General features: G+C 45.3%; 1 protein-coding gene across 1 annotated transcript; it reads left to right on the top strand.

The window, feature by feature from the left end:
* The first annotated feature begins 6,147 nt into the window (after positions 1-6,147).
* On the top strand, positions 6,148-10,218 carry LOC137522993 (protein kinase C theta type-like). Its single transcript, XM_068243165.1, has 3 exons — positions 6,148-6,450; positions 8,039-8,142; positions 9,520-10,218. The coding sequence occupies exons 1-3, from the start codon at positions 6,343-6,345 to the stop codon at positions 10,073-10,075; spliced, it is 768 nt and encodes a 255-aa protein (XP_068099266.1). The 5' UTR covers positions 6,148-6,342; the 3' UTR covers positions 10,076-10,218.
* Positions 10,219-11,101: the final 883 nt, after the last annotated feature.

The raw sequence follows: 11,101 nt of genomic DNA, 5'->3' as shown, positions 1-11,101 counted from the left end.
TCACCCAGTGACCAACTGTGCAAAGTTTAAGAACTCTGCCATTCAGAGTGTAAGAAGGGTTGCAGTTTATATTTTCCCAGTGAAATTAGTTTTGCCTCCGCCCACTTTTTGTAACCTTGACACACAGTCACTCAATGACCAAGTCTGTGAACTTTTCTTTCCTTGCATCAAAAATGTGTGAAAGTAAGAAGTTTATCCACCAAGAAAATCTAATTGGCTTAATGTACCAAGTTTGAAAAACCTGTGATTAACAGTGTAACAATGGCTGCTGTTTACATTTTCCAATTTAAAATGGATGGCTGAAATGTGATTGGCTTTTTTATGCTCCACCCACCTTTTCTGAATTTTTAACCTCGGTCACCAAATGACTAAGTGTGGGGATTCTGGCTTGATTTCTGTGAGAATAGCAGCCTTGTACATTTCTTCCATTTACATGAATGGTTGAAATCTGATTTGCTGTTTATAGCTCCGCCCAGGTGTGCAGGGGGGACGCAAGACCCCCAGAAATTATCATCCCAGGTAGTAAGGGATCGGTATACCAAGTTTTGTTCAAATCGGACATACATACACACACATCCGATTTTATATATATATATATAGATATATATAGATATAGATAAATTGTCCAGCACTGTGTAATATGTTGGCGCTTTATAAATACAATAAATAATAATAATGATGATAATAAAGGTTGCATTTTGCTGCATGTACAAAGTCATGATTCTAGGCTAATCATTTTTTTTATCTTTGTGTTCACAGGTGATTCTGGTCATGTGGTGGAGGTAGTAGCTGGGGATCCAGCGCCAGGATACCAGTTGTCGGATGCTCCACCTTGTGTGGATGTGGAGGAGCAGAAAGAAGCTGATGTTTCTGGTCATGTGGTGGAGGAAGTAGCTAGGGCTCCAGCGCCAGGAAATCAGCTGTCTGATGCTTCTCCTCTTGTGGATGTGGAGGAGAAGGAAGAAGCTGGTAAGTACTACATCATTATTGGTTATTACACATCTCAACTATGTAGGTTAATACTGAGGAATCTATAGCAATGAGTGTACAGCAGGAACACCAATAATGAGTGCTGACTCATTGCTATTATCAAGGCACATTACATAATGTTTCTACACTTTCCAATGCAGCAATAGTTGTTCCCTTTGCTCCCCACACCCCAGATAGTGTTGTCGCCCAGGGCCCTGAGCCAGCTTATTGCCCCATCCCAAGGTATCCCCTCCAAGCTAATAGTGGTCATCCAGGGCCCTGTATTGATGCAGAATGGCAGCAGTGCACTCACCTTTCCAGTAGCCAGACCTCTCCTGTGTCCTTCTGTCACCATCCCCTAACACTGGAGGCTGTTGTCTCTGACCCGGCAGCATGCTATGTGAGTATGTACATGCTGGCGGGTCACATAGGGCAGGCGCCAGTGTTCGGGGATGGAAACGGCAGAACATAGGAAGGGGGCGTGTCGGCTGGAGAGGTGAGTGTGCTTCACTGTAAGTACTGCATCAATACAGGACCCTGAGGGAGTGGACACTATTATCTTGGGGATAGACCTGGGGGGGCATCAGCCTGCTCTAGGGCCCTGAGAAATTGCCTTGTTTTCCCCTCTGGAAGCACTGGCCCTGTGCTCAGTATAGTGTGTTATTTCCTTGAGACACTTGCAATTTGATTGGTCCACTCTGATTGGTTTAATTGTCCAATGTAATTGGTCCTATCTGATTGGTTTAATCATGCAATATGATTGGTCCGATTGTGCAAAGTGATTGGTCCAATCGTGCAATGTGATTAGTCCAATCGTGCAATGTAATTAGTCTATTCGATTTCACTAAAAAGTAATCGTCCCGGAGTGTGTGTGGATGTAAGCAACAGCTAACCCACCTAGCCCGGCGCCTCACTTCTGATGCGCTCCGCGTCGCTCTCCATCTTCTGACACTTCCGCCTGTACAGCAGGACTTCCAGTTTAGATGAAAGTGTCAGAAGATGAAGAGTGGCATGGAGCGCACCGAGAGTGAGGCGGCGGCCTAGGTGAGTTAAAGGACAACTGCAGGGAGAGGTATGTGGAGGCTGCCATATTTATTTCCTTTTAAGCCATACCAGTTTCCTGGCTTATCCTGCTGATCCTCTGCCTCTAATACTTTTAGCCATAGACGATGAACAAGCATGCAGCAGATCAGTTGTTTCTGACATTATTGTCAGATCTGACACGATTACCTGCATGCTTGCTTCTGGTGTGTGATTTAGACACTACTGCAGCCAAATATACCAGCAGGGCTACCAGGCAGCTGCTATTGTTTAAAAGGAAATAACTTTGGCAGCCTCCATATCCCGCTCCCTACAGTTGTCCTTTAACCCCCGCTAACAGGTAAACTTTGTTGTTAAGGGGAAATAACCTGTGGTAGGGAAGTGGTTTTAATGTGTTCTACATGTATAAAGTCATGATTCTAGGCTAATCATTGTTTTTATCTATGTGTTCACAGGTGATTCCGGTCATGTGGTGGAGGAAGTAGCTGAGAATCCAGCGCCGGGATATCAGTTGTCGGATATCTCCCTTTATGTTGATACAGCAGAGGAAGCTGGTAAGCATTACATCATTATCTGTTAATAGGCATTGGGCCCGTTACGATAATTGGCACTAGGCCTCTGTCGCTACACTCCTCACAACCCCCCTCACCTCCCGCTCTTTTCGTCACCATCGCCGCAGCATCAACCGCAGGTCAGAGCGTACACGCCCGCACACCGTGCACAGCACACACTCGATCACCCCCCCCCCTTCCCTGTCCTCATGTTCTTCCTAACGTCTGCCCATGTGCCGTGCATGTGCGCTGGCCAATCAGATTGCACCCCCTTTTGGACCACAATCCCCTATAAAAATGCCAGGAAGTCAGCCTTGATAGACTCTTTCTGTGGCTGCAGTGTTAGTGAGAGCAGGGGCAGTGTGTTGCTGACAGGGAGAGAGTTAGGTAGGCCTGTGTTCTGTGTCCTCTCAGTGCACATTCTTGCTGCCACCACATTGTCTTGAATAGCTAAGCCCTTATTAGGGCTGCTACATTGTATTTCCTGCTAGTGTATTCCTCTTCGAGGGCCAGTGCACAAGTTAGCTGTTGGAGACAGGTCTGCTGGTCCTAATAGTGCACCGACCATCAATACAGGACCCTGAGGGAGTGGACACTATTATCTTGGGGATAGACCTGGGGGGGCATTAGCCTGCTCTAGGGCCCTGAGAAATTGCCTTGTTTTCCCCTCTGGAAGCACTGGCCCTGTGCTCAGTATAGTGTGTTATTTCCTTGAGACACTTGCAATTTGATTGGTCCACTCTGATTGGTTTAATTGTCCAATGTAATTGGTCCTATCTGATTGGTTTAATCATGCAATATGATTGGTCCGATTGTGCAAAGTGATTGGTCCAATCGTGCAATGTGATCGGTCCAATCGTGCAATGTGATTAATCCAATCGATTTCACTAAAAAGTAATCGTCCCGGAGTGTGTGTGGATGTAAGCAACAGCTAACCCACCTAGCCCGGCGCCTCACTTCTGATGCGCTCCGCGTCGCTCTCCATCTTCTGACACTTCCGCCTGTACAGCAGGACTTCCAGTTTAGAAGATGAAAGTGTCAGAAGATAAAGAGTGGCATGGAGCGCACCGAGAGTGAGGCGGCGGCCTAGGTGAGTTAAAGGACAACTGCAGGGAGAGGTATGTGGAGGCTGCCATATTTATTTCCTTTTAAGCCATACCAGTTTCCTGGCTATCCTGCTGATCCTCTTCCTCGGCTCTAATACTTTTAGTCATAGACCATGAACAAGCATGCAGCAGATCAGTTGTTTCTGACATTATTGTCAGATCTGCCAAGATTAGATGCATGCTTGCTTCTGGTGTGCGATTTAGACACTACTGCAGCCAAATAGACCAGCAGGGCTACCAGGCAACTGGTATTTGTTAAAAGGAAATAACTTTGGCAGCCTCCATATCCCGATCCCTACAGTTGTCCTTTAACCCCCGCTAACAGGTTAACCTTGTTGTTAAGGGGAAATAACCTGTGGTAGGGAAGTGGTTTTAATGTGTTCTACATGTACAAAGTCATGATTCTAGGCTGTTAGGTGATGTCAGGTATTGTGTGGTGTTGGTTATTGTCATTTGTTGCATATGTTCAGGTGTTGGGTCTGTGTTGTTTAGTCATGTCTCGTTGGTTGAATCGGTGGTATGTTTGAGCATTCTTCTGCTCAGGTCTTCATAACAGATTAATATTGTATGATAATGTTATCTTGATTTTGTTGTTTTTGGACATAGAAGTCCTGCGTTTATTTGCACATATATATGCAGAATTGATTGTTTTTTCTTGTTTCTTTGATCTTGTTTTTTGTTACAATTGGTCTGATTAATTGTTCAAATTATTTTATTTATTTATTTGTATTATAATTGTAAATAATATTTTTCTAATAAAAATCTACACTGTAAACCACATCTTTCAAAAAGGGGTTCATCATTTCGTAATAACTTCCAGCCAGCATCTGTGTGTCTGTGTGTGCTTTGCACTCGCCTCATTGACTTTGATGCGGAAATTTTGACATTTATTTGGGATACCCAAAAGTGGGCGGGGCTAAAAACCCAGCCAGTAAAAATATAGCTATTTTCTACACTTTTTTTCTCCTACAGTTTTAGGAGGATAGTTGTGAAACTTTGCACATCTTTGGCCTTTAGCGGTTTAGGTTTACTTGCACTTTTTTTTAATGGTTCCACCCTCCATGCCCCTGGGCCAGCCCACCAAAGACCCAACTTTGTCTCATAGATTTTAATTGGAGAATTTCAAACTACCGCCAACCGTACAGCCCTAAAGCTAATTGGTCCACTGTGCAATGTGGTTAGTCCAATCATGCAATGTAATTGGTCCAATCTGATTGGTCCAATCATGCAATGTAATTGGTCCAATCTGATTGGTCCAATCATGCAATTTGATCGGTCCAATCTGATATATCCAATTGCCGCCAACCGTACAGCCCTAAAGCTAATTGGTTCACTGTGCAATGTGGTTAGTCCAATCATGCAATGTAATTGGTCCAATCTGATTGGCCCAATCATGCAATGTAATTGGTCCAATCATGCAATTTGATCGGTCCAATCTGATATATCCAGTTGTGGAATTTGATTGCGCCACTCTGATTGGTCCAATTGTGCAAAGTGAGTGGTCCTATCTGATTGGTCTGATTATGTAATGTGATTGGTCCAATCTGATTGGTCCAATAATGCAATGTGCCTGGTCCAATCTGATTGATACAATTGTGCAATGTTATTAGTCCAATCTGATTAGCCCAATCATGCAATTTGATTGGTCCAAACTGATTGATCCAATTTTGCTATTTGATTGGTCCTATCTGATTGGTCTAATTGTGCTATGTGACTGGTCAAATTGTGCAATGTGATGGGCCCAATCAGGCAGTATGATTGGTCCAATTGATTTCACACAAAAAAAAATAATTGTCCCGGAGTGAGTGGGGCAGTGTAAGCAAGGGCTAACTCACCTAGCCTGCCACCTGCCTTCTGATGTGCTCCACGTCGCTCTCCATCCTCTGACACTTCCTTTACAGAAGGACTTCCAGTGTAGGAGGTGGAAGTGCCGGAAGATGAAGAGCGGCATGGTGAGCTTTAGAATGGAGGTGGCGGCCTAGGTAAGTTATCCCCGGGTAACACAGCCCATGCACTGTGATCACATGACCAGCCCATCACATTTCTCCATGACCTCTCCTTTAGGGGAAATTCTAGGGTAGAAGGTTCATCACTATTTCACAGAGGCCACATGCAGGAGAATGCTGGCTGACATATAGAGGAGTGGAGATAAGTGTGAGAAGGTCCCGGCAGGAAAGATGTGGATGAGCACAAGCAGATCTCTCACTACCTATTAATCTCAGCGAGACATCTGCCAGTGTAGGGCTACCTTTACAATCATGTATAAGCTTTGATTATGTATACGCTTTGGCTTATAGGAAATCTCAGTAGATGATGATATTAATGTGATTTCTCTTTCTTTTCCAAGGCCCGAGTGGAATCCAGACCATCAGGACGCCACTCACTGTGGACAGCTTCAAGATCCATCACCGTCTTGGAGAGGGAGCATTTGGCAAGGTGAGTAATTGGACAGATTTCCCTGGAGGGAGGGGGAGGGGATGTCAGACCAGATATGGCTTTAGATAGTCATCTTTATTGGTCTCAGTGGAACTAGATATAGACAGGCAGCCCCCGGCCTGCAGCATTGTTGTATTGTGACGGTCCATCTTATCTATAGAACAATAAGTTTTCTTCTCTGTCTCTTCCAGGTTCACCTTGCTTCCCATCTAGCCAGTGACCAACAACTGGCCATAAAAATGGTCAAAAAGAAAGACCCCGAGCTCATCTTCAGGGAATGTCAGGTCTTGGAGACCCTTAGGAAGGGTCCCTTCATCACCCAGCTATTTGGTACATTCCAGTCAGAGGTAAGTATTATTCCGTTCTACTATCAGCTCTCTCACCAGATCCCGTACCCATGCATCCCTTCCATTCCCCAAGAGCTTATAGAGATAAATGTATAAAGACAGCACTCTGTAAAACAGATGATTATCCAGCATAAATGCCCAGCTGGCACTTACATACCTGTCATGAGGTGTGCCAGCTCTGCACATGCCCTCCTTGTGTAGTAGGAGACCCCTTTATCCTGGTGCTGCAATGGTATAACCAAGTCCAGATTTATACTTTTTCCAGCACTAGACCAGCTTTCTTATAGCCCCTCTATGATCAGCAGCCCTTCTCTTTCTTGTACAGCCACCTAAGGCGGCATCTTCCCTCTTCCACTTGTTGCTGCCCACATGCAGCCTTCATATTCTATTTGCAGCCTCCTCTACAATATGCAGAAAACTCTCTTCCATGTCCAGCCATGCCACCTCAGGCGGGAGCCACCCAAGGCCCGGGCCTCTGTGGCCTTTACAGAAATCTGAGAAATTCCAAAAGGTCTGCACACTCCGTCAGCTCAAACAAAGCTGTTCATTAAACCAATCAGGTGCCAAATGTCCATTCAATAAACCAACGTGATGTTTCGGGGCCACAGCAGGTCCCCTTTATGAAGGCATGTACAGCACTGCAACCAAACAGTTACTATTCTGTACATGCCTTGATAAAGGGGACCCGCTGTGGCCCCGAAAACCTCCTGTCAGTTCATTTGATACCTGATGGTTAATAAACAGCTTTATTTGAGCTGACTGAGTGTGCGGACCTTTTGAAATTTCTTGGACTTTGGCTACGGTCTTACACCTCACAATCCCGCATGGTTTGCGTCTTCTTGTATAAATTTGCTTTACAGAAATCTGGACTTGGTTATAATAATTGCACATGGGACACCTGCTCAGACATATTATTCGGTGCAGTGCTGCATCTCACCACTAGAGGGAGAAGTCTCCATCAAGATTAGCTGACAGACAACATTTTCAATGTTTGTATGAACACAATGTAAAATTACAACTATTCAAGGGAACCAGACAGGGTTAAAAAAACAGCTTTTATACATACCTGGGGCTTCCTCCAGCCCCATACGCATGGATCGCTCCCACGCCACCGTCCTCTGCTGCCTGGATCCGCAGCCACCGGGTCCCGTCATTGCCACGAGTCGGCCAGTCGGCCGATTCTCCGCATCACACGGAGCTCCCTCTATACAAGTACGCATGAGGCTGCCTACTGCGCAGCCTCATGCTTACGGGTATGGAGGGAGCCCCTGTGATGTGGACAATTGGCCGTGTCCGCAGGAAGTGACGGGCCCGGTACCGGCGGTTCCAGGAAGCGGAGGATGGCGGCGTGGGAGCGATCCAGGCTTATGGGGCTGGAAGAAGCCCCAGGTATGTATAAAAGCTGTTTCTATTTTCCAGGCTCCATTCCTCTCTGGTTCCCTTTAAGCTGTTTTTCAAAAAAATGTAAGGAAATCACCTCTGCTCCATTCCTTTATGTGCTGGTGCTGTCTTTGATATAACCCCTCAGAAAGAGAAAATAGCCGTATAATATGCTTAACCTGTCTTCTGTTCTGCCATTTTTTTACAGGATTACCTCTACATTGCCATGGAGTACATGAGCGGGGGAGAACTGTTGGAACTGATGGAACGGCTAAAAGTTGCTGACGAGCGCTTTGACCAAACAACCCTGAGGTAAGTTGCTCTGCTATTTTATAAAGCTAACAACTGCCCCTCTGGGGAGTTAATAAAAGCCCCTGTAGCCCATGGGGTCCCACCTCCCCATCCCCAATATGCAGAGCAGTGCAGGGAGCAGCGTATGTTACCTGTTCTTGTGCCACTCCCCTCCTCACAGCAGCTGTGCATTATGCTGCATACCTGTCACATGACATGGAAGAGGAGCCAGTAGCCATGTGGAGGTGTGCAGCACAGAGGCCACCCACTGTGGAGAGGATATCAGAGCAACATGGTGCTGCAAGCAGGTAGCATACATTTCTTCCTGCACTGCTCTGCATACTAGTGTGTGTGTGTGTGTGTGTGTGTGTGTGTGTGTGTGTGTGTGTGTGTGTGTGTGTGTGTGTGTGTGTGTGTGTGTGTGTGTGTGTGTGTGTGTGTGTGTGTGTGTGTGTGTGTGTGTGTGTGTGTGTGTGTGTGTGTGTGTGTGTGTGTGTGTGTGTGTGTGTGTGTGTGTGTGTGTGTGTGTGTGTGTGTGTGTGTGTGTGTGTGTGTGTGTGTGTGTGTGTGTGTGTGTGTGTGTGTGGTATGTGGTGTGTGTGTGTGTGTGTGTGTGTGTGTGTGTGTGTGTGTGTGTCTGTGTGTGTGTGTGTGTGTGGGGGGGGGGGGGGGTTATCTGCTAGTCTTCCTGTTACAACTATTCCATATTGTAAATTACCCTTATTAGAAAAGGTTGTGGTAAAATGCTTTATTTACATCACATCACTGTGGAGAAGTCATTTTACACACACTGAAATTTGTATTAGATCTTTTTAGAATGAGTAAGGCTGGGTGCACACACAACATAACGTTAAAAAAGGCTGCATTTTGTCATGTTTTCATTTTAAGTTGTGTGCATTTTTCGGTGCGTTTCCGATTTTTAACGCAAATGCGTTTTTCAAGCGTTTTGCGTGCGTTTTAATGCATTTGCGGTTTGCAGGTACAAAACGCATGTGAGATTTGTATGCATATTTTATGCTGTTTAATATTTCCATTTATGCAAATTACTAAGAAGACAACAGGAAGCGGAAATACATCAGATATCTTTTTTTTTTTAAAACAAAAAGCATCAAAAACGCATACATAACTTAATACATTGCGTTTCAATTTACTTTCATTATGTGCGTTTTTGATGCGTTCATGCATAATATCCAACAAAACTAGCGATTTTAAAAATGCTAAAGTACAAACGCACACCCATGCATTTTTTTTATGCGGCCCATGGTGCATAAGACGCAGCGGTTTGCGCAACGCTAGCGTTTTTGCTATGTGTGCACCTAGCCACATGGATACATCTTTCTGCTTTATTTGTGTATTGAACATGTTATGCTAATAATTATTTTATTTCTCTTCCATCAGACTATTTGCTGCACAGATGATCATCGGCCTGGAGTACATCCACTCCAAGGGTATAATCCACCGAGACATCAAGCCAAATAACATCCTTCTGGACGGAGTCGGGAATATAAAGATCGCTGACTTCGGCCTAGCAGCACAAAACGTGTTTGAGCACGACACGATTAAAGGATCACGTGAATGGGCCGTGTACTATATGGCCCCGGAGGTGTGCCTAGAGATGGACTACGGCCACACCATAGATTACTTCTCTATGGGAGTCGTGCTTTGTGAGATGGCATGCAACAAACACCCATTCATGGTGGATTGTTATGATGAAGAATCTGCCGTTAGACGCTCCATTTGTAACGATTTACCAGATTTCTCAGAGGTGATGGACCTCACGCTGGAAGACTTCCTAGAGAAGCTCCTGTGCAAAAAACAGAAAGACCGTAAAGAACTGGTGAAAAACCTGAGGGAAGAGCCGTTCCTCAGCCGCATAAACTGGAAAGCTGTGGAGTCCGGAGAGGCGCAGCCCCCATTCCAGAACTACCACAGGAAAAACCAAGCGAGACCATAACTGTGCTGGATATCACAAATCTGAGGCACAGAAGTCCCGCCAGATAGAAGCTGAACGCTTTAAGTCGTATATAATTTGCCAGTGAGGGTTGGTGAGTTGTTTTGGGACACATACCAGCTTCCACCATCTACTCACTTGGGCAACAGCATTATACTATTTACATAGTTATAATAAAATAATGAAATAAAAAATGTAACTTGTCTTTTTGTATTACATTCTGAGATTGTAATTTAATGTATACAAGATACAATTTAGCAACAACAAATGGAAGGGCAGCTCCCACCAATAAGGAGTAGCAGACACGCTTGTGGTCCTACATGTCTTTGCCCAAAGAGGAATGAAGTACCAGTGTCAGGGCAGCCATCAGGGGGGACAACTGACACTGCAGTGATGGGCCCAGGGCATCTGGGGTAACACAGGGGGATAAAAGAGGCACAGGGGGAACAGAGGCAGACAAAAGAGGCACAGGGAGAAAAGAGATGAGATGGGAACATGAGGTCACACAGAAGGACACAAAAGAGGCACAAACTGAGGTGAGACAGAGGTGGACAAAAGATGCACAGGAAGATAAGAGGGGGACAAAAGAGAATGGATAAAGGATAAGAACGGACCTACAAATCCCTATCTCATTTGTTAACCGGGGACTACCTGTATTTTGCTAGTATTTGGCTCCACCCACAACATGCCATGGTCACGCCCACTTTTTGCCGCATCACGCTGTGCATACTGCTTTCTTCAGTATCGGAGCCATGCACATTTTTTGCCGCAGCACACTTCACGCACAGACACCGGGGTGGGGTGGCTAGTGGGCAGGCACAGCAACCAGTGGGTGGGCCCAAAATTTCTGATGGCGGCCCTGACCAGTGTTATAGAAGAGATTCAGTCTTAAAACCAACAACCAACTTTTATTTTGAAAGTGTATAGTTGTGTAGTTGTAGACAGACAAAACATCTGAAGGCTGACTTCACCCTCGGGCACTTTTGGCCTGCGATTTGTGCTTTGGTGACTGCAGGTGATCAGCAAAGT

Source organism: Hyperolius riggenbachi, chromosome 6 (assembly GCF_040937935.1).
Source record: "Hyperolius riggenbachi isolate aHypRig1 chromosome 6, aHypRig1.pri, whole genome shotgun sequence".
Lineage (NCBI taxonomy): Eukaryota > Metazoa > Chordata > Amphibia > Anura > Hyperoliidae > Hyperolius > Hyperolius riggenbachi.
This window is presented reverse-complemented; position numbering and strand designations above follow the sequence as displayed.

Coding starts and splice junctions, on each gene's coding strand:
- LOC137522993 (XM_068243165.1), top strand. CDS start 6,343: ATGGTCAAAAAGAAAGACCCCGAGCTCATCTTCAGGGAATGTCAGGTC. Junction 6,451..8,038: donor TTGGTACATTCCAGTCAGAG/GTAAGTATTATT, acceptor ATTTTTTTACAG/GATTACCTCTACATTGCCAT. Junction 8,143..9,519: donor TTTGACCAAACAACCCTGAG/GTAAGTTGCTCT, acceptor CTCTTCCATCAG/ACTATTTGCTGCACAGATGA.